The sequence below is a fragment of the Ursus americanus genome, chromosome 5 (assembly GCF_024610735.1).
Source record: "Ursus americanus isolate L20-20 chromosome 5, mUrsAme1.1.p, whole genome shotgun sequence".
Lineage (NCBI taxonomy): Eukaryota > Metazoa > Chordata > Mammalia > Carnivora > Ursidae > Ursus > Ursus americanus.
The window spans coordinates 59222881-59246435 of record NC_142131.1 but is presented as its reverse complement, the minus strand read 5'-3'; the positions used below and the strand labels follow the sequence as shown (position 1 = coordinate 59246435).

The 23555-nt window shown below is 52.2% G+C and overlaps 1 protein-coding gene across 3 annotated transcripts in view; it reads right to left on the bottom strand.

Annotated features, from left to right (window-relative positions):
• Positions 1-5264: 5264 nt before the first annotated feature.
• The window catches only part of FSTL4 (follistatin like 4), a 531228-nt gene continuing 512937 nt past the window's right edge, over positions 5265-23555 (bottom strand). For all 3 annotated transcript variants that reach the window (XM_087862279.1, XM_087862278.1, XM_087862280.1), the window contains 4 exons: positions 22008-22157; positions 15726-15833; positions 9796-9905; positions 5265-7989 (listed from right to left, as the gene is read on the bottom strand). In XM_087862279.1, the coding sequence (XP_087718405.1) occupies positions 7287-7989; positions 9796-9905; positions 15726-15833; positions 22008-22157 (1071 nt within the window). In that variant the 3' untranslated portion in view covers positions 5265-7286. The remainder of the gene's footprint in view (positions 7990-9795; positions 9906-15725; positions 15834-22007; positions 22158-23555) is intronic.

Genomic DNA, 23555 nt, shown 5'->3' with positions numbered 1-23555 from the left:
GCCTCCCCAGACTGGCTGTATCTCTGGCCTCCTTTCAGCCTGCCTAGGAGGGAATGGGTGGAACACACTATAGGACGGCAGCTCCTGTCCCGTGTGGGGTGGGTCCTGTCGCAGGCTGCACCTTGGCTGCCTACCCCCCAGTCCCAACCGCAGCGGTCCTGGGGCTTGTGAGCGAGCGGAGGTCACCAGAGTGTGTGGGGTGAGGAGCCCGGCCTCTGGGGACAGGGAGAGGCTGACGACTGCTGTCTGCTCTCTACCCAGAGTTTTGGGGTTTTAGTCACGTGCATTTCCTCTGGCCTGAGGGCACTGGGCACATCCCGGATCTGGAGGGCTGGTCTGGCAGCTGGCTTTCCTGAGGTGGACGTTAAAGCAGAGCCATGTCCCTCCCGTGCGGGGCTGTGCGCCTGGCCGTGTGGGGGGTGGAGAGGCTGGAGCTGTGCTTGTGACTTGTGCGGAGTGTGGACTACAGGTGGCGGGTTCGTGGTTAAGAGCATGTGTCTTGCTGTGTAGACGTGAATTTGAATCTGGCTCTGGTGCTCCGAGCTCTCAGCCTCTTCTCTCATTTGGGGATCACAGCAACACCTGCCATGTCCGGATGATGGAGGTGCAAGACTGGTTCTTACTCAGTGTCTATCGCAGCCCCTGGCACACAGCAGGTCACTCCGAGAGAGGGGGGGGGGAGCAACATCTTGGTTATGTCCTCGTGATGATTGATTTTATATGTCAGCTTGGCTGGATTGTGGTGCCCAGAGATACTTAGTTAAGCACTCTTGTTGGTGCTTCTGCGAGGGAGTTTTTGTCAATGAGATGAACATTTAAATCAGCAGACTTGGAATAAGCGCATACCCTCCACCCTGTGGGTCGGCCTCATCGAATCAGTGGGAGGCCTTCAGAAAAAAAGAATTTAGAATTTAGCCAACAAATTGCCCTTGGCCTCCAACTCCAACCCTTCCCCGGATCTCCAGCTACCAGCCCCTGCTGTAGATTTGGGACTTGCCGTCCTCCACAATTGCACGAGCCAATTCCTTAAAATAAATCTCCCTCTCCCTCTTCCCTGCACCTACACACACACACACACACACACACACACACACACACACACACTATTGGATCTATTCTCTGGACAATCTGCACTAACAGCCGTGGTGCTGTGGACACGAAGCTCACCAGGTGGAAGGCCTGGGTCTGCTTCGTGCAGCCGTCGAGCGCCCCCTGCTCGCACAGCGCTCGCCCGGAGCGGGTGCTCCGCACTGGTGCCTTGGGGATGACCGAGCCCTTGATGCAGTCCGCGTCCTAGCGGGCAAGTCTGCGCCGACAAGAACGAGCAGTGACTGGCGTCCGCGTGGGTGGGAGCTGGCGCCCGCGGTGAGCTGTAAGCGTCCACCACGGCCGGTGAAGAGAAGTTTGGAAGCACATGTTGGTTGTCCGTGTTGGGAGCTGAAACTTCAATGTGGGGGAGGGGACTTCGGGGTTCAGGTGCCTGCCTTTGTCCGCAGCCCTGTGGAGCAGGCCCGCGGGGAGGCCGCTCGCCTTTGCCCTTCGAGAACCTGCAGGGCGACGGAGAATGGGGGGAGGCACCGCCCACAGACAGGCACCCACAGAAGGTCACTTTTCTCCAGTTTTATTGTAAAATCCTCAGAAAAAGAGCATTTACAATGACAATACTTGATGATAATCTGTGAATCTTCATATCAAGTGGTACTGCAGTTACACGGTGCGTTCACTACTGTGCAATACGTCAAAGTAAACACAAACTTAGTTCAAATGCCACATACAGTTACTGTGTTGGTACAAATTTCTACTAAAGTTGATGTATTAAAAATAATTTATATATATTTTATAAATAAGGAAAATTCACATGTATAGTAATTACAGGAGGCCTTTTGAGAAATACTGGTGATTACAGAAAATATATTTTGGTGTCTACACAACAGCTCAAAATAATGTATCTGCCTTGAAATAAGAGATCTGAAAGTTTTCTGAGGCAGGGGAGGATGAGAATCTTAACGGGACGAAGGGTGTGCCTGGGACTTCCTATCTCGAGGGCCGTCAGCCACACGAGAGCGTGAAACAGTGTGTGTGATCACTCCAGCCACACTCCATGCCCACGTCTGTTGTGAGATCATTTCACAGTCTTCGGAGAGTGTGAGCAGAGGGAAGAACGATGGGGTGTGACGCGGCCAGGCCAGGAGGGGGGCTGGCCAGCCACAGGAGCCAGCCTGGGTGTGCCGTGGCGTCTGGGGTGACAGCTTATGGACCTGTTATCCCCACCTGTCTGAAGCAGCTCAAGGAGCAAGGGACCGACAACTCTTAAACTGATGGCAGATGTCACCCTGGGCAGTGGACGAAGGGTGAGATTTCGGGAATTTTCTCATTGGAGAGCACTCGCACCCCGTGGCCAGCCAAGACTGGTTGCCCCTCCTCGGAAACAAAGTTCCGATCTTGAAGAGTGTATCCCTAAAGGGCAGCATTCTCCGATCCTGCTGTGGTGACGTGTGGAGAGGTCACCCTGCTGGGGGTAGGGGCGAGTCAATAGTTATTGCTTTGTGGAGTGCAGGCCAAGCCTTCTAGAGCTCTCTGCGGTGTGGCCCACGTTCTCTAGGGCTACAAAGAGATGGTCCCATATTAGTCAAGACAAGCTTGGAAAGCGGGGTGTGTGTGTGAATTGTGGGTTTGTCCAAGAACAGAAGCAGAAAGTACACGGTCAACACTCTGGTGCTGGCTGCGGCAGCCTCGCTGTCGGTGTTGGAGGCCAATCCCTGCTCTCCCCATACTTCCTGTAATTTCCAAATTGTGTTTGGTTAAATCCCCATTGCTGCTCTCAGCTCCAAAGAAGGTGTGAGACCAGGCCTGCTGGGCCGCCGGTGGCCGTGGGGTGGTTGGTACCGAAAGCCCGCGGGCTCCCATAACGTGCTTAAGGGCTCAAGTAACCTGGTGGGTAGTTCGGTGTAGACCACAGCAGGGGTGGCTTGCACTACACCTGGGATTTGGGATCTTGTAGTCAGACCGTGAGCATAGGCACCGTCTGTTTTCTCCTTTGCATCTTCTAAGCCTCTCTCTGTTCTATAATCTCTGTGATTTTGAAGAGAAACCATGACAGCTAATGACTTTGTTGAATAAAACTGCTCTGCGACATGCCAGTCTGGGAGCGAATGGTAGCATCTGGCCCTGTGAGTGACTTCGCACTTGGACTGGAAAGCAGGGTAGCGCCATGGGGCAAAGGCCGTTGGGGCGGCTGGTGTGACAGCAGGTCAGTTGCCCCTCAGATGGCAGGAGCTGTGGCACGGCTCGTGCGCAGGAGGCCTGAGGCCTAGGCGGGGAGCCGGAAAGGTAGAGAATAAACTGAGAATGAGGGAGGTGTTGCTCGGGCCCTCTACGGGGGGACACTTGGGCGAGTCATCACCGTCTGTGTTCCTGCGCGAAGGTCTCTGTTTGAGTTTGCTCTGGTCTTAGACACCTCGCTTGGAAGGGCTGCGAGCTGAGGCATGGGGTCATGATTCTGGACAGCAAAGGGCTGTGTCCCAGTGGGTTCCGACTGCACTTAGAGGGGGATCTGGGGTTCTGGGTGGGGGAGGACAGCAAGGTTGTCAGCCTATGTCACAGTTGGGCTTCCTGGTGGTGGTGGGGGGCTTTCAGAGGAGCTGGGTGCAGGGAGGAGAAGGTGAGGTAGACTGGTAGGAGATTCGGAGGGAGGAGGAGTGGCATCAGTGATCCAGAGGCTTCTTTCTGGAGAGGAGATGGGCTTGTGAGGTTTGGTGATGAAGCTGGCTCAGCGTCCACGGTACATGAATGAAACACACAGTGAGAAGTGAACGGATGATGTCCTAAGCCCCTGGTAGAAAAATATATCCAGAGTGAATCTGTTTCACGTCTCCGTTCTGGATTCTCCTTTAGTTCACAGGTTATTGGTCAACAGAAAAGAAGTTGTGGCCACACAAAGCCAACTTCCGGCTGCTCTCTCAGATGAAGTCTCAGCAGTTAGATGGCCGAGGGCTGCAGGCGGCTCTCTGCTTCATTTGGGGTTGAGAGCTGTCCTCGGGGCCCTACCTGGAGCTGGGAGCCCCTTCCTGCACAGGGGAGCAGGGAGGGAACGACATGGCCCAGGTTGGGGGGGTGATTGTAGGGGCTGAGCTTGTGCCTCTGCAAATCATGCCTCTAGATCCAAGTTCCTGTAGCTTGGTAGTAGTGCTTGGCCCCAGCCCGACTTCACAGGGCTCTTCCAGCTACTTCCAGGGGCTTGGGGAAGGTAGTAGGACCCTCAAATGCCTGGGAGACCGTGGGAAGAAGCCTGGGCCAGCCCCAGGCGGGGTTGCTGGGGCGGGGAGGGTGGCATGTGCAAGGTGTGTGCCCCACACCCAGGTTTCCCGTGTGGAGAGGCCACACAGTCGCTTGGACGCCGATGAATCCCTCTTCTTACCGTCCGTCTGTGCAAGGCTGGGTGGGCTTTCTGGACCCGGAGCCTCCATGCAGGGTTCCGCCCATGTGGGCAGAGGGAGCACGTGCACCTCCGTTTCAAATCTTTCATATCAGCAAAAGGTGTGGATTATGTGTGAGTTGTTACGAAAAAAATACTATGTTGAATTTTTGTGAAATCAATTTTATTTCAAAATTAAGTAATTTCGAAGTAGTTGATTATGAAAGTGGCTTTTTCACGTAAGATGAATGCTTCTTCAGTGTGAAATAGTAGTCGTTCGCTCATCTTGTGTGTTCAGCAGAAGGCTCACCGGCTGGGCTGGCTGCGAGGCTTACCAGGTTTGACTTTCCAACTGTGTCCCAGCCTCTTCTGGGGCTGGAAGGGCCCCAGGGCACCTGGCCGACCTTTCCCCTGCCTCCCAGCCCAGCAGTTGTGTTGGTCACCCTGCTGAAAAGGCACCTACTCTCTTGCCTTTGGGACGGTGCAGACTCAGTCTCCGGGCGGGTGGCTCCCTGCTGTAGTGCGGTATCGTGTGCGGCGTGGGCCGCGAGGCCGGAGTCAGCGAGAGGCAGGGACACTTCTCAGACACACTTAGAAACGGAAGGATTGGGGCAGGAAAGCTGCCACAGAGTCACTGCCACTGCAAAAGGCCAGTTGGGATTGGATGGTCTCTGACTTAGGAACCCCGGGACCCTGACGCTCTGGCCAGGCGGTTGGCAGGCTCTTGCTCAGGCTCGGAGACTTTTTATTTTTTATCATGTTCGGTTAGCCAGCATGTAGGACATCGTTAGGTTTTGATGTAGTGTTCAACGATTCATTAGTTGCTTTTAACATCAGGGCTCATCCCAACTTTTTTTTTTTTTTTTTTTTTTTTTTTATTCTGCCAGGGGCTGCCACCACTTAGAAGATTTTTCCCAAAGGGAGAAGTTCACGAAAGTTGGAGGATTTCAGTGATAAAGGTGAGAGTTTGGAAGTGAAGGTGTCAAGAGACTGAGACAGGAATAAAAAGAAAGGGTGAGGGGGGTTGCCTGTCCCTCCCAGCTCTGGTGAAACTGAGTAGGTGGCCTTCGAAGTCCATTCTCTCCACCTCTAGCTCTGTATTTGACCTGGAACAAAATCTCAGGTCTGTGTGGGCACATCTGGCCACACTCTTGGGAGCTGGAGGGGACACGTATTTGGAGAACCAGGACCCAGGGGGGATGCCAGGGGACTGGCTGACTTCCGGAAATCGGGGAGGAAGGGGGGTGATAGTGGTGGTTCAGGTGGCGTGGGCGGTCGGGTGAGCGTGAAAGAGCTGTGTGTAAGCAGAGCAAGGCCGGGTGTGGGTCTTCCTTCTCCTGAAAGGGACCGGCGATCAGCAGCGCAGGGAGAGCACGGCCATGGTGCCTGGCGACGGGACTACGCCAGCTGAGGTGCCTGTGAAGGGACCACCTTTTCCAACTTGAGGTGGCTGGAAAATACGAAAGCGTACGTGTGTTGTGACTACTGATGTGAGGGAGAAAGAAAGAGGGTTTTGGGGACCCAGGGAAGCCTCTTGGTTGCAGACATTCTCCCACATGGGGTGTGTTCCCTGGGCTGGCTGGGTTGGTTGTACTTCCTGGATGCCCCTCCCCCACCCAGCCCAGCAGAGTCTGAGACCTCGGGGATCCTGCAGCATTGCCCGCCTGTATCCTTCTCCCTACCTCCCCTGCCATCCTTGGGATTGTGGGTTTTGCAGTGTGTGTTACTGGGGTGAGAGGGGCCCTTGTGTAAGAAAAGTCCTGAAAGGTGCTATCTGGGCTGTGTTGAAGCAGGGACTGCAGTGCGAGGGCCACAGGCAGAAAAGAAAGGGATTTTTAAAACGGATAGCCTACAGAACCCACCTAGACTCCAGACGTGTCTTTGGGGTTCCTGTGTGGCTCACTGTTCTGTAGGCCACCCGCACTTTGCCTGGCAAACCCAGTCTGCCCTGAATCTGGGGTACTGGGCCTGGCTAATAAAACGTCCCCCTTCAGTGGTAAAAAGCAGGCACGCAGGGTTTGTCCTGGTCTCTTCGTGTCCCAACCCAGAACAAAGTCTTGGCCAAGGCGGTAGCCAGAGCTGCACTCGGGGCGTCCGTGGTGTGGAGGGCCATTTGTCTTGGGTGACCATTGTTCTTTCTGGCTGTGGGGCGTGGGGTGGTGACTCTCAGAGACTTGGCCTAAGGCAGGGAGGAACGGAGCTGGACGTCGGAGAGCCTCTTTCTGCTTACTAGCATTTGAGATTATAAAAAATTATCTTTTAATCAAAATTTCCAAAATAAAGTAAGTGATTTCCCCATCCCCCCAGATGCAAGAAGTCCCGTCGGCTCTCCCTCAGGCTCACACCAAGTCGCATGGAAAGAAAAGCACGAAGCAGCTGCGCAGGAGAAAAGAAGGTCCAGGAGGCGGGCGGGCGGGGCTCTCGGGCCTGGAGCGCAAGCCCTGCTCCCGGCGAGCCTGTCTGAGGCCCGGCTTCGGGCCACTCGGTCAGGGCGAAGCCTGGCCAGAGCCGGCCGTGAGGGACAATGAGTGCGCGAAGGCAACCAGAATGTCAGCCGGGAGGGCGCGGGCTCTGGGTTCCACGGGCTCCCCAGGTAACACGGCGTGGAGCTGGGCACAGAAGGGATTCCCTTACACAGCAGCCTGTGTGCTCGCCGTAGCTCAAGGCATAAATCATACTTCCCAACGAAAAACCCCGCTCTGGGGGGCAGCGCATACCGTAGACTAGGAGACTTGCAAGGAGACCAGTGTCGAACCACAAAGCGAATACGGGTTTTGCTTTTGTCCGTAAAAATGTACAGGGCGCCTGCCTGGGGCTGCGGCGTGAGGACGAGGCGGAGCCCGGTGGCCCGGGGCTCTGCGTGGGGGCCCCTTCATACCTCGCCCACCCACACGGCCGTGGTCCCCCGCCTGACGCCCGCCACCTCACAGCGCAGCGCGTTTTGTCTCCCGTTGACCACAAACAGCGACTCCCGGGCCGGCGTGAGCAGGTACTGGCCGAAGAGGCCGCTGTCCCTCACGATCCGGCGGGGCCCTCCCCACGGCCGGGCCGGGCCCGCGGGCGGCTCCTTCAGGTCCTTCAGCACGCCCGCCTTGCCCGTGGACAGCTCCAGGGAGAGCAGGCCCGGGCCGCTGGCCGCGGCGGCGAACGCGCAGTACTGGCCGCCCTGGGTGAACGAGGGCTGGAAGGCCACGTCGGACACGCCCCGGCTCGTGGGCAGGCTGTAGAGCGTGCGGACCTGCCCCCGCAGCGTGACCTCCTGCACGTGCAGCCGGGCGCTGCCGGGCGCGGCGCTGACCACGAAGCGCCCGTCGGGGGACACGTGTGGGGTGCCGCTCACGTCCCCGTTGGGGCCAAGCACCGCGTCCGTGACGCTGTCGAGCAGCAGCTGGGGGGCGGCGGACGCGGGGCCGTCCTGTCGGCACTGGATGAAGAAGTAGCCGCCCAGGTGGGTGTGGGCCATGGCCTGGGGCACGCAGCCGTGGCTCCGCAGGCCGATGGTCTTGAGCGGCACCAGCCTTTCCAGATCGACCTTGTGCACGGCGGGGTCCGACTTGTTGAAGAGGAAGCCGAACCTGCGGAGGAAGAACTGAGGTCAGAGGTCGGGAGGGGAGCTGTTGTTCATCTGAAGGACGGCGTCTTTTCTCTTCCCCCTATCGTCATCCTTCGGGGATCTAATAGCTTCGTGATTAGACGTACCATCCTGCAGGGCACGGCTCCTTCCGTGGTTCATCTACGACGGCAAACCCAAGGCAGTGGAGTTACAAATGCTCCCGGATTTGCGCTCTCCTCACAGGCACTCCTCTCTCGCCACGGGAAAGGAGGAGCGTAAAAGTGCCCTCAGCCCTTCTCCCGTGGGTTGCTGGGAGGACGGCGGAGGCGGGCTTTCCGCTGTGGTTCCCTGGGCTACGTGGAGTCCAGTGCGAGGGAACAAGGACACACTTGCTGTCAGTGCTCCTTCCCCAGGAGAGGACGGCGGAGGGGCAGCCTCTCCCGGCGGCCGTGTTTATGCGGCCTGCGGGAGCGATCTCGGGCAGGGGGCCGAGGACAGCTTTTACCTTTGCGGTCAGATGGCCGGGCGTTGCTGCACTGCCTGCCCCCTGTGGAGCCGGGCACGGGCTCACCTCCCCTCTTGGAGCCTCTGCGACTCTAAAGAGGGCAGTTCCTTCCGAGAGAGGGCTGTCGGGGGGATGGGATCAAAGAGGAAGCTGGAGGGGAAGGGCTCAGTAGGTGGAAGCTGCTCCCATCTGGACTTGTGGAGGCGGGCTGTGAGCTGCAAGGAGACCTGACCCCAGGCAGGGCTTGGCTTTGACTTGAGAGCCTCTGACCAAATCCCTGGCTCCGGGAGGCCTTTTGGTGCTTGTGGACACCTACAGGAATAAGAGAAAACTCTCCCCCCCCCCCCCCGCCACTTTTCTCAAGTAACGAGTAACGGAGCGTCAGAGTGGGGAGATGCCCCATCGAAAGCTTCTCTAGAGCATTCTTAAAGAGCCAGAGCAAGCAGGAGAAGCCCACTCTTACAAGCAATTTGGATGTCACAGGCCACACACAGGCAACGCAGAGCCTGTAAGTTTGCTGGACTCCAGGCGGAGTTCAGCGTCTGTGAGGGATTTTACCCTTTAGAGCCTCTTGGAAGCTCTTCCCAGGTGCTGTCTACAGGGAGGGGTGTTTTCTTCCTTGGGCTTGGATAAATGGGTGGGCCTAGTTTTACAAGTCCAGTTTCAGTGTACAAAAATGAGGCATTTCTTCTTGGAGAAAGGTGTTTGATGTCAGGCAAAAGAAAGGCGAGAATAGTGCCCCTAAGACTCTGGGTCTCGCTGCCTTGATAGGAGGGCAGGATTAGTCCTCTGCCACGCCGACTTCACAGTCAGGGTGGGGGTTCTCTGATGGGAACGGGCAGGGGGAGGGGCCAGGCTGTTCTTCCGGGTGGTGACAGACCAGACACCTGGGAGGGCTCGTTTCCCAGCTGGCCCTCTGCCTGGTTGCTCGGGGGGCTCCTGGTTGTGTGAACTTGACAGGGTCTTAGCTTCCCTGAGCCTCTGTCCCCTCATCTGTAAGAAGGCGTCAGGACCACTCTGACTCGTAAGTAGAGTGTGCTCCATTAACCCTCTTGAGTCCTGTCCTCTATTGTTCTCACCTTGAGGATAAGACTTCCTGTTCTCAATGGGCCTCTGAGGGTGGTAGGAGCTGGGTGCCTTCCTTAACTATGACCGTTAAGGACTTGGGATGGGTCCCTTTCTCTGTCCCCTCATGAGGGAGCCCAAGGCCGGCTCAGCCTGAGTGGGAGAGACAGAAGGAGCAGGGCTCGCGGCCGGCAAATGCAGCCCAGGCAGGGCTCAGCTGGGTTACGGGCACTTCAGGGCATCGTGGTCCCGTCTCACCTGATGTGGTTGATGATGAGGTTTGTCGGGGGTATGAAGAAATCGTCCACTCCTGCAAAGGGTGTGCGGAGAAGGTGCTGGCCCTGGCCAGTGCTGGCTTCTGTGATCACCTACAATACAGAGCAGGAGGCCTGGTGAGGGCCCACCCAAGGAGGGCTGGGCAATCTGGAAACATCTGCATGTGCTGCTAGGGACCCTCGGCAGACAGGCTGTTTGGGGGGTTGGGCAGGAGCAGAGTGGGAGCTACTTGGGAATGTCAGAGGCAGGGACTCCTCCTCCTGGGGAGAGGAAATGGTGGGACAGATGCGAATGCCCGAATCATGCCCTTCTGCTCAGGCAGGCCTGACCCTAACCCTATGGGACATTGTCAGCCCCCCGAAGGCACAGCTTCCCAGAGAGGTTCTCCGAACAGAATGATCACTCTGCTCAGAGACCACCTCCCCCACAAATGAAAATCCCCCCTTCTCAGTGGCTAGGTCACCCTGGGAAAAGAGGGAGAGGGCTTTTAAATCAGGAAAACGTTAAATGGTGGAAAGATTTACTGGTTCCCTGTTTTCCTTTGATGCCAGGTGCCTGGGCCTGTTTGTGGGGAATCTCTGTCCTATGCTGCTCACGGAGGTGTTCTCTGGGAATCGTGACTCCGTGATTTATTGGAGAAAGCAGGAATCCCGTAGAAATGCCTTTCAAAGATGTTGCTTAGGCCATTTAGATGCCTTGCAATTAGAATGCTGGGGTCGGGGTGCAGTTGCAGAAAGGACTTACTATAAGAAATCAAGAATCAGGCACCAGGTTATGTACAATTTGGGAGTGACCGGCAGAGCTGTCTCAGTGTCCCTGGAGGGAGCAGGTGATCCCCTGTGGAGTCGGCGGGAGGCGGCTGCAGCCATTGTCTGGGGCGTAAAGCCCCTGGTGGGTCTGTGTCAGGGAACAGCATGCCGGTGATGCAGGAGAGAGCCAAGTGACGTCAGAGAGTGGGTGGGATGGAAGAGTGTTTGGAGGTCTTGCCAGGAAGCCCCCTGTGGTCAGGCTGAGCATCTGTGCCACAGCGACCCTAGCCGTGGGCATGGTCAGGCCAGAGCCATGTGCCAGCCAGCCCTCGTCCCCTGCCTTCTGCACGTGATCAGCCCCCCATGGCGCCAGTGCCCTGCAAGGTGGCCGACCTGCAGCCAGAGGAGGGGCTTGGCCAGCTGGGGGGCCATTTTGGGGGAAGAGCCACAAGGTCAAGCCCCGACCCCCTGAGCAGGAGAGCAGGGGCTAGAGCCTGAACCCAGGGCGGAGACACTTGTCCTGATCTGGATATTGTGGCTGTATCTGCAGAAAGGGTCCAGACTCGTGCAGCCTGAGGCTGAGGGCAGCGTCTCTTGGGGCTTCGTGACTCACAAGGCTTGGAGTTCTGGATGCTTTTCCTTTGAAGAATAGGCCTGCCTTCTGGCTCTTACTTTTCTGGGAAAACGACCACCACCTGGCCTGCCTCCTCAGGCAGGGCTGAGGTTTGAGTCTTTTCTGGATTGTGGTTCCCTTGAGGGGGCCACGCAGGATTGGGATGATGAGGCCGGCGATTTTTATTTTTAGCCTTGGGCAGCTCCAAAGTTGTAACATGGCATTAGGTTATTTTGCAGTGTTTTTTTTTTTTTTTTTTTTTTAATGGCCAAATGACACCTCCATGGCAAGCGCGTGGGGAAAAACAACTCTTAGAGCTGGGCATTAAGGAAATAGTCTGAGGGAACTGGATCTTGGGAGTGTCGGAGGGAAAATGCCCAGGAATTCCAAGAAGCCATACAATCACCGCTTGGTACCAGGCCTGTCATTTTAGCTTCTAATAGAGATGGGAAATGACAGGCTGTCGGCGGTCAGCGTCACTCACGCCTCACCACGCCGACACCCTGCGTTCAGAGGTGACTTCGTCAAAACGCACTAGCGCGGCCCGCTGAGCTGACGTGCGCTGCCCGCCTCATTTCTCCGACGCGTCTTGAGTTCCTTCTTGGCCTTGCGTCCTGCAGCGTGCCTGGCCACATTCGTGCCCCGAACTGTTGAACCCCTCGGTTTTGTTGGCTCTATGGGCTTGGTTCAGGAGCCTGACAGTGGTGGTGAGATACCGGGAACTGTCACTGGGTAGTCAGAGCGGGGTCCCGAAGGCCGAGCATCCCTCTCGGCGGGTAGACAGAACCAGCTGAGAAGGGAGGCCTAGGGGGGCCTGGGACTGGCAGGCAAGGCAGTGATATGGAGGACTCAAGATGTCGAAGTTTCCAAAACCGGCTGCTGAGGGAACGGCCGTGTCTAGGCAGGTCCTCAGCGCTGGATGCTGAGAAACGCCAGGACATTATTTTGGGGCTTGGCGTATGTAAACAATGCAGAAACACAGAGTGCTGTAGCTAAGCTGTCGTCCGTACCCGTACCACGGCCTTCGGGTGGGTTCGGAGAAGTCAAGTTGCTGGACCCGGAAGCGCTGCTCTGAGGTTTTCAGTTCTCATTTCCAGGTTGTGTGGCACACGGGCCTTGCCCGTGACGTTTCCAGGAGGGTGTGCAAGTCGCGGTTTCTTTCCCCCGAGCCCGTAGTGATGGAGGCAGCTTTATTCATTCTGTGCACTTGCCAAAGCGAGGTTCCTAGACTCCGCGCTTGGGATGGGGACACCATGGTTTAATTCCTGAGTGTCACCAGCATGCTTTTTGTGTTGGGCCATTTAGGCAAAATTTGCTCTTGGTTTTTGGGAAACAGTATTAAGAAATTATCTGTCTATGCATGTTTTTAGGTATTTAGAATGTCTGCTGTATTAAGTGCCTTTTCAGCATTTATGGAAAATACTAGGTTTTTTTCCTTCTGTGTTCCTTTGTGTTAAGACATGTGGACTGATTTCCTGACAGCGAACCATCACTGTATCCTGGGGCTTCTCTGGATTTAGGTGCGTGGCTGGATTCTGTTTTTCATACTGTGTTGAGACTTTTGCTTCTGTATTCATAAGTGAGCTCAGTCTATAGCTTTATACAAGTTTCAGTCAGCTTTTATAATTAAAATGGTGGTGGCTATTTAAAACAAGCTGTGCATTTTCCTCCCTGTGGTCCGAGATAGATCAAATAATATTAAAATTATAGTTGAAGGTTTGATAAAATTCAGCTGTACACTTTTCTGTGGTAGCTCTTTAATATTAAAAAAAAAAACACCCTATAATAATTGTTCTATTTCAGGCTTCTAAGTTGACTTTATACCCAACGTGGGGCTCAGACTCACCGCCCCGAGATCAAGAGTCACACGTTCTGATAGAGCCAGCCGGGCACCCCAGGTCAGTTTGTTTTTTTCCCCTACAGTTTACAAGCAATCATTCACTTCTTCTAGGTTTTCAAATTTGCTGCCCCAGAGTTGCACTGCATTACTTTCCAATAATTTTTATCCTCCTGTATTTGCACTAATGTTCTTTTCCTCCTTGCTCATTTTGTCTACCTTTGTTTTGATGAATTTCAGTCTTCTTATTGCTTCTGACCACTCTGGTCTTGTGCTCGTTTCTGACCACAAGGACCTCTTCTGCGGGCTTTCAAGACACAGAGACTCCGTGGGCCCAGCCTTCTCGGTCTCCCCTCGATCTTGTTGTGGAAGAATGGCTTTATCATTGCTTTTGAGACAGTTCGTAATTTCCCTTGTCATTTCCTTTTTGATCCATCGTTATAAAGGAGTGTTTTCTTATGAGGGCATGTTTATTTTAATTATTTCTAATGATCAGATACTGTTGCCTCTCACGTCTCTGTTGATAGGATTTGTTTCCTTTGTGGTCACTGATACACTTGGGTGGATATGGACCTGTGAAAAAACGGTTTTGCTGATGCAAGGTTTATATTAAACCAAGTCGTGTCATTCAGTTTTCCCACGTCCTTCTTTTGTCTTCTTTGTGCAATGTAAGTGCATTTTTAATCAAGTCTTTATTTTAAATCACTCTTGTTTGAAGCATTTAGCTGTTAATGGTGCTTGATCTCTCTTGGCCGTTCATCACATGGTGTCTCTCTATTTGCTGCTTTTAGTGCTTTCGACCTTAAACCCTCCCTTCCTGATAGGAGTGGCACTATGGATACATTCTTGTTCGCCTGTCCTCACTATGCCCGCCCCCTTTAAATCCAGCCTTTTCTCTCTTTGCGGCCTGTGTATTTCTCATCAACAAGTGTCAGTTCCCTTCCTTCCTAACCCCGTCAGATCATCTCGGCTCTCGAGAGAAACCAGTTTGTCATATGTGGAATGACGAGACCGCCGCTTCCCAGCTGCTGCTTTCCAACAGCATTCTCCAAACCTCCTCTTATCCCAGTAAGGTATTTCAAATTATTTTTACTCCCCCCTCTTTCCTCCACTCCCTATGCTTATTTTTACTGAAGTAATTTATCTTCGGTTACAGGCTGGTATCAGGATTTCTCCTTCAGACATCCTTAGTTAGCATCCTTAGTTAGCATGAATACCATTTCCAGGGAGTCTGTCCTCATCCGTCTTTCTTCCGCTCTAGGTTCACTGTTTGCAACTGTCTCCTCTTTCTCTTGCTTCACCTTGATGTCTCTGATTGGGTTCCTCTCGTGTTGGGGATCTTTCCTTACATCTGTTCCTCAGAGGGGGCCGTGAGTGATGCAGCCTCGGAATTCTTTGGTCCTGCCAGGTGGAGGACGTCTGGGCTGGGAGGAGGCCTCTTGGATTTCAGTCCTGTAGATTCCGTGGTGTCCCACTCCTGTGGCCGGTGAGAAAGCCAGTGCCCATCTGATGTTTTTCTTTCACAGATAACTTAGGAAACCATGCGTTTTTCAACTCAGCCGCTGTGTTGAATTAGGAAATCATTTTTGGTTTCAGAAAAAAAATTTTTTGGCGGCCCCTCCCCTTGAATTACTTTAGAGGCTTCCCTGGAGTTGCCGGCGGGACCAATACAAGTTATGATTTCCCTGGGCTCATGCTCTGCTCTGAATGACCTTTATCCAGGCTCCTAGACCCTCTAATGGGGATTTTTTGTCAGCTTGCTCAAGCCCAGGGTGATGGCATCCATCAAATGACAACAGTCTCCGTTTATAGGAGGTGAAGCGGTGTCTTCCCCGTGGCCCCGCAGTGCAGAGGCAGGCGGTCAGTCCCCCAGAGGAAGCTTCTGTAGACCCGGACGTCCCTTCCCTCTTCCCCGTCTTGAGAACAGGGTGAACTGGGCTCCACCTGCAGTTCCTCTCAGCTGGGGTTCTGAGAGAGAGTAAAACCCTAATATCCTGAAGCGTCTAGTGTAGGAAACGAATTTTCTCTCCTGTGCATCTAGAATGGTTCTATGCAGATCTCTGGGAGAATTCAGGCATTCAAATCGCTTTTCTTAGGGCTTAATCCTTGAATGCATCCCTGATGAGAAGGGCAGAGGCAGGCCCACTCAGCACAGGGGTGGTGGTGACCTCCTCTGGCTGGGATGGGGGAATTCCACAGAGCGTGAAGCCCCAACTGTTTCCAAGAGGCAGTAGAGCCACCCTGCCCGGCTTGGACCATGGACACATTACTAAACTGTTCTGTGCCCTAAAGTACAGTAAGTACCCAATACATGTGCTTCCGTCTACGGACAGAACTGCTGCTGCTCTTCCTTCCTTCCTGGGCCCCCATCTAGCACGTGCTTGGCCACTGTTCTCGAGCCTGCCCAGCCCGAGGAGAAGCAAGCCCGGGCTTGGGAGAGGTGGGGCCTGGGGGCCACATTCTGGTTGTCCTGACACCAGGGTCTGATAGGTCATCAGGATTATTGTCCTTAGAGGTGACCCTGGCTGAAGATACCTCAGTAATGGTCTGGGAGGGGCTGTGGCCCAAGGCTGTTTTCTAATCCCTCCTGAAGTCTTGATGGATAGATTTTGGTTAAATATGATTAGCTACCTAGGGAAGCAAGAGACATTTAATAGGAACAGTGTCCTTTGTTCCTGTGGGGTGGGTGTTGGTCTCCGTGTGTTCAACATACCTGGAGGCTCGGTTGGGACTTGTGCACGTCCCCCCAGCTCAGGACCCACACTTGGTCGTGAGACTTGTCATAGGACAGCTTAGCTGGCAGGGGGTCCACACCTATGGACTTGAAAAAAAAAAAACATACAAGTGGGTCATCATCATTATAAGCTGACACAGTGGTCACTGCTGGGCTTTGTGTACGTGGCCATCATGCCTAGGTGAGTGGAAAGCCAACCTCGCAGCCTTGGCAGTGAGCCTGCTTGGGAAGCCGGGGCCTAAGCCTCCCTTCTGGGTTTTCTTCAGAGGTGGAAAACTCTTGCCAGTAATTGAATCCCTTTTAAAAACCTCTTGCATGGTTTACTTACAGGGGACCCAGACCATCTTGGCAGAAGCCCAAACCCAGAGGCTGGACATTTTCCACTCAAGAATCAGCTGTGAGACACTCTGGTCCCTGCTCCCGGAAGTCTTTTGGGGCCTCTAGAACCCTCAGGGTCCTTCCCCAGGAGCTTCTGTGGCTGAGATTCTGGTGAGTTGGTCCTTCCTCCTGTGCCATCTGAGACGGACTGAGATCTTCCCTTATCACTGGTCTCTTAGCTTGGTACACCTTCTCTCTACATCCTTCCACTGCAGTCTCTGGGACCCACACTGTAGCATCAGGCAGACTTTTTCTTTTTTAATTGCTATAACTGAAACTGCACTCTCCCTCTAGCACAGAGCCTCCCTGTGGCCCTCTCCACTGGAGACGGTTTTCTACTTCTCTGTTTGATAATATAGCTTTGTAAAGTCCAAAACTCTTCCGTTAGGCGCATACCACTACACTCTGATCCCTGCCCTTCTTGTCACTGGCCGTCATCCTAGGCCTTCTCTTTCACTAATGATGTCAGCCTTCCTCGGGGGGTGGGGGGGTGAGCTCATCTCTACCCTCATTGGTCAAACTTCTCACAACTGTCTGTGGAGTTCCCGAACCTGCTTCTTTAACATTCCCACCAAGTGTCTGTCTTCATCACTCTACTGACCTCTTATGTCACATTCCGAGATCACTTGGTGTCCTCCTCTTGACATTTTCAGCATGATTCCCCATGATTAATGATTCGCTTCCAGAAACATTTTATTCCCTCAGCCTCCCCTCTCCCTAGCTTCTCTTCCTCATGCTGACTTGTAAATGCTGGCATGTCTCAGGTCTTCATCTTTGACCTCCTTCTGGCTAAATCCTTTCTGTGGGTGGGTTCATCCAGTTCCAAGGCTGCAGATAACCCGTTGTACTCTGATGACTTTAGAGCTCATTCCTCTGTCGATGACCTCAACAAATACAAAGCTGAACTCTTGATTTTGCCCCTCGCTGCTTCCATGTATTTCCTTGACATTCATTACCATTTTTGAAGTCCCCTTCACTTTCTTGCTCTCATTACGAGCCCCTGAAGCCTCTTCCTACATTCATATACCCCGGGTCCTGTGTTTCTGCCTCCAGCTACTCCTCCTTGTCCCCAGAACCTGCCAGCTTCCCGGTTGCTTCCCAAAGCCTTTGGGATCTGGCATGGTCTTCCTTTACCCAGAGCTTTGTAACCCATCAGCAATAATGCTCACAACTGACGTCTCTTTTAAAAACCTTGATTACTCATGCCCCATTTGTTTGCCCTCTCCACAGCCAAAATTCCCTAGTGTTCAGACTGTAGTCTTCTCTCTCCTATCATAATTCATATTCTCATTCTGAGGTGTGGTGGAGTGAGGAGGCTGATGAGCTAAACCAATAATCTCTTAAATTCACAACAGTGTTCCACGGTCTCAATATGCCGAGGAGCAAAGATACGGAGGGAGAAGCTACTGAAGAACATACCAGACTCTCAGCTAAAAACCCCGCAGGGCTAACTGCCTCTGATTCATTCCTAGACCTAGAAGAGTACGCCTTAACAGCCTTGATTCAACTTAGTACTTGATTAAAGGGGTTCGTTCTCTACTCTTTCTGCCTAGCGGAGGAAAGGGTAAAGCCTCTTTGGCAGATGAGAGCCCTCTCAAATCTATCATTTTTTTATACAGAATGATGGGGATTTAAAAAATTACTAGGCATTACAGGATACAGACTATGTGCCTAAAGACTACTAAAAAATAATTACAAATTTATAAACAGAAGTAAAATTAGAAATAAATGCAATACCTGAAATTGAGTACCCAATGAATTGGTTCTGTTAAATCCATATTAGGCACAGCAGAAGACAGGACTAGTGAACTGAAAGATAAGTTGATAGAACATACTAAAAATGAAAGAGTGAAAGAGACATGTGGGACACAGTGGAAATTTTTTTTTTTTTTTAACAGTTTCCGAAGAAGAGGTAAGAGACCATTCCAGTCTGGTGAAAGATATCAGTCTACACATTCAACAACAACTAAAACTTCCAAATTGGAATACATACAAAGAACATCATCCCTGGGCGCATCAAAGTGAAATTACTAAGATCAAAGAGAATATCTGAAAAGTAGTCAGAAAAAAATATACGTGACCATTAAGACAATGGAAGACAATGGAATAGCATCTTAAAATGCTGAGCAACTATAATTGCCAAGGTAAAATTCTATATCCAGTGAAAATAATCTTTCTTTAAAAATAATAATGGGCAAATAAAGTTCTTTTCTAAGAAACAAAACTGAGAGTGTGTTACCAGCAGATCTGCACAAATTTAAAGAAGTCCTTCATCACAATCAAAATGCTCCCAGACAAGACTGTGTCCTTCAGGAAGGAATTAGGAGCAGTGAGAAAAGTAAGTATGTGAGTACAAAACAATAGTAAGTCAGGTCTTGTGGGGATCATTTATTCAGAGTTACAGTTTATTTCCACAATCATGCAAAAGGCAGGAGTTACTGTTACAAGGTTCTGTCATTATTGGAGAAGTGCAGTCATAAATCACATGTGACTGTACTGAGGCAAGTGCATGTTATAATCTCTGTGGTAGTCCTAACAACAACAGTATAATAGTAGTTCACTAACCCAAACGAAAGTAAAAAGGAGGAAAAAGCAGAACAGGTAGGTTAAATAAACCAGTAAGATGGTAGATTTGACTATATAATTAACCGCATTAAATATAAATGGATCAAATGATCCGAGTAAAAACCAAGATTTATAAAGCTACGTGTTTGGATTTTAGCCTTTAATAAAGATCACCTTAAATATATGGACATAGAAAGGTTGAAAGGACAGAAAAAATACAGCTAACACTAATCACAAGAAATCTGATCTGTCTGTACTAGTATTAGACAAAAACAGACTTTCAGGCAAGAAGTATAGCCAGAAATAGAGATAATTTGTAAGAATGAAGAATTCTTTGCCCGAGGAAGTTAGTTACTACAGTTTTAAAGCAAAAATGCATAGAATTTAGATAAATCTACAATGTGAAACTTCCACACACCTCTCAGCAGCTGATAGAAGATCTGAACAATGCGATGAACAAACGATGTAATTGACATGTATACAGAACATTGTGCCTACCATTAGAACACACGTTCTTTTAAAGTGCAAGTGGATCATTTTTATCCACGTGGATTCTAAGCTGGGTCCTAAAGCAAGCTTCAGTGAATTTCAAGGGAGTGAAATTACTCAGAGTATATTCACTGGCCAGAAAAATCATTCTGTCCAACTAGCCTGGAGAAACCACAACCCTGGTTCCACCCACATTTCCCCTACAATGAGCGTGCACCGGGGCAGTGCTGGGAAGGAAAAACCACACCCCTGCTCCCTGGCCTCACTTTATCTTCACATCCACAAGCCCTCAGCGGGCCTTTACTTTCACGCAGCAGTCCTAGCACAGTGCCCTGGTCAGTTCAATCTCAAATACCCTTCACCTCTCTCCTCAGACCTCCAGGCTGGGTGACAATTTTCCTTCTTATTTATTTCACTGAGAGAATAAAAGCAACCACAAGAGCTGTTCATCCACCTGCCACCGGTTGTAACTGTCCCCTCTGTGTACCTGAGTATTTTCCATTTCCTTCCGTCCTATGAAAGCCTGCGCTTTTACCCAAAGCTAGTGTCTCTCCGTCTCTGCCCTGGATCCCACGGACTCCTGCCTGCTACAGAGACGCAGGAGAAAGGGAAGATGGGTGGGAGGGTGGTTTTGTTTTTTAAGCATTAGGTGCGTACATACATACAAATGCTGTGAAGTCACCTGTTCTAAAGCTGCTGCTTCAGTGCGCTCTTCTACCCATTGCCTCATCTGACTCCTTTTACTCCTATTTACAGCAACCCCCCAAATGCGTGTCTGTATTCACCATCTCTACGATCTCCAGCGTGTATTCCGTGATCATTCTATCTGCTCCTGCCAGGGTGACCCGTGGCATACCAAATCCAACGGTCGATTCTTTGTCTTTGTGACACGCAAATGCTCAGCTATATCGGACTCCACTGACCACAAAGTCTTCCTTAAAACACTTTTTTTGGGGTGTTTCTGGAATCCTCAACCCCTGCCCGCCACCCCAGCCCAATTTTCTTCCTACCTTTCAGGCTCCTCCTGCTTGGTCTCCTTGTTGGCTTCTTCTCTCCTTCCTGATCTTTCAGTGTTAGAGAGCCTCAGGGCTCCAACCTTGACCTCTTCTCTGTACTACCGTCACTGATTTCATCCGCTTCTCTGGGTTCAACACGTGGTGTGGTGGTGGTACCCACACTGATCTCTCTGGCCTAGATCTCGTGTAGGGCTCCAGACCTGTTCATCCAATTGCTTATTTGACATCTCTACTTACATTTTTATTTTTTTTAAAGACTGACTTCAGAAAGAGCAAGAGTCTGGGCGGGGAGGAGGGGCAGAGGGAAAGGGAGCAGCAGACTCCCTGCTGAGCGCAGAGTGCCGCGGGGCTTGAGCCCACAGCCCTGAGATCACGACCGGAGCTGAAATCAAGAGTCAGACGCTCAACTGACAAAGTCACCGAGGCGCCCCAACTAACATTTAAAACAACCGTTTACACTTGGCAGGTCTAAACCCCAATTCCTCATTTTCCTGTCCTCCTGCTCCATGGCCTGCACGCCCTGCCTTGCCCAAAGTCTCTCTAAAGTGCATTAGTTTCCTATTGCTATGATAACCTATTACCACAAACTCAGTGGCTTAAAACCACACAGATTTAATTCTCTTACAGTTCTCAGGCTGTAAGTGCACAATTTTATGGCTGCAGGGCAGTGCGCCCTCTGGAAGCTCTAGAGGACAGTGTCTCCTTGACTTTGCCAGCCTCCAGTGCTGCATTCCTTGGCTCGCGGCCCCTTCCCCACCTTCAAAGCCAGCAGAGCCGCCGGTGCGCTCCAGTCCTCCCCGTGCCTCCCGCCCCTACACACTCCCATTTCTCGCCGCCTCGCTCTGATACAGGAACGTGCGCTTACACCGAGGAAGGGCTCACACCGGTCAACCTGGTAACGGTCCATTCACACATCCTTAACCTTAATCACCTCTGCAGAGTCCCCTGTGCCCAAGAAGGTGACATTCATAGGTTCTGGGCATGAGGAAGTGGACAGCTAAGCCATCATTCAATCCACCACACACAGTAAATGGCATCAGCATTCTACGGTTCCTCAAGGTAAAGAAAAGCCCAACAACCTGATTGCCCTCTCTCAAAACTTACATTCAACCTGGCAGAAAATCTTTCCACACTTCAAATCCATCAAGAATCAAGGTTCTCGCCACCTCCACGGCTGTCTGCAGTTCGCGCCCAAATGACTGCATTAGCCACGACTCCGCGCTGCTTTGCCATCGGTTCTTAGCGGGGCCTGTTTCATTATCTAAGTCGGATGAGGTCACTCTCCGGATGAAAACCCTCCGGGGGCTTGGACTGTGCTTTACCTCCACCTTCACCACTCCCCGTTCTCCCTGCTTCTCACTGTCCTCCAGCCCCTCCCCGCCCCCAGCCCGCCCTCTGCTCCCGAATGGGAGTCCCACTTGGCACTTAGATCTCAGAATCTGTTCACCTCCAGAGCAACGGCCAATTTGAAACAGTCTTCCAGTTCGTCTGTCACATCTGACCTGTAGATAGCTCTTAGAATTTATAGTTCTCGAACATTCTGACTTACGCTCTGCCTCCCAGACTAGAATATAAGATCTAGGACTTGACTGCTCATTCATGGCTGTTTTCCAAGACCCTAGAGCAATGCTGGGCACATACTAGGCCATCAGTACTGGTGAGTAGCTGCACGTGAATCATCTTCGCTCCCCACTCCCGGTCCCCAGTCAGACTGCCTCTCAGAGGATCTGGGCAGGGCACAGAAAGCCAAGAGGAATGCGGCAGGCTGTGCCCCGGAACTGGAAGCCCCCCTCACTCCCTTAGAGACATGTACCTCTAGAACTTTCTGGGCTTGCACGTCGACCACGAGGACTCTGTTCAGAGCTGGCTGGGCCACGTAGATGTACCGGTTCCGGACGTTCACTGCTGAGGCCCACTGGCACGGCTGGGTGGCATTTCCTTCCCCTTGGGGACAGATTTCTTCCTGTAAAGGAGATAGGCTGCCATATATCTTTGTAATCCCCTGGCCCCCCTGTCGTGTGTGGGTTCCCTCTCTAGAACCCACAAACATGGCAAACCAGCCCTCCCACATTACCTGCTTTGAACATTCACCTTCCACCTCCTCCCACTTGTGAGGCTGGAACTCCCTTTGTGTTTTTTATCAGCAGCTGCCAGGCCCACCTTCTTTGCCCTCTTGGGTGGGGACTTCCCCTCCCTGCATCCCCATCGTATAGAAAACATCTGTCAATGGCCAGACTTCCAGAAGAGTGACCTACCATCTCTGCTTCCTCACCCCAGAGCCGGCAGCATTCCCACTAAGCTCAGTACTCCGTACTTCTCACTTATTAAATTAAACCTGCTCCACCTTTTTATTTGAACTTGGGGCATCAGCGGACTCTGCAGACTATTCCTTACTTCCTTCCCTCACCCCCCAGCTACCCCACCCCAGGGGCTGGTCCTTCTCGGTTGCTTGATCCTGCTCAGTTTGCTGATCTCTGTAAGTCCCAACGCACAGGGGTCACTCAACGACCTTTCCTCTCCAAAATCCACTCCCTTTGCTAATCTCATCCCAACCTATGGCATCAAATACCGTCTCCGTGCTTACAACTCCCAAATTTGTATCTTTAGTTAGGGCCTCTTCTTCGAACTCCAGACTTACACAGCCGACCACCTAACTCTACCTGGCTGTTTGCTGTACACCTTAAACGTGAGAGTCCAAATCAACTCCTAATTTTACCTCCCAGTCCTGCTCATTCCGTTAACAAAACGGTAGCTCCACCGTTTTACTTCCTTAGGCCAAAACCCTTGCGGCCATCTGAGTCCTCTTTTTCTCCTCATCCCCTCAGCCCTTATCCAGTGCATCAAAAATTGTTTTGGCTTTGCCTTCAAACTACGTTCAGAATTTGACTTTGCCTCACTGCTCCCACCTCCATCCCCTGGGCTCAGGCCACATTGTCTGTTGCCCGAGTGACTGCTATAGCATCCAGGCTGTACTCCACGATTCCACCCTAGCCACACCCCCCCAACCTGTTCTCAACACAGAATCCACGGGCGTCACTCTAAGTCTGCCCACGTCCCTCCTCTTCTCAACACCCTCCACTCCCTTAACATTGCTCCCTGCTCAGAAGAGGACCCAAGTCTTTCCGGAAGTCTGTAAGGCCCTGTCCTCTCTGGCTCCTGCTACTCCTCCCAACTTCAGCTTTTTTCTCCCTTACCCACAGTGCTCCACGCACGCGGCATGCTTGCTTTTCCTCCCTCCTGCCCCAGGCCTGGGTGTTCATTGGCCGAGCACCGCCAGCATGCCTCACCCCTGTACCTGGTTGCATTTCTCATTCACTACCTGGCTTTGTGCACAGATTTGTCCATCTGTTTAGGCTCTCTT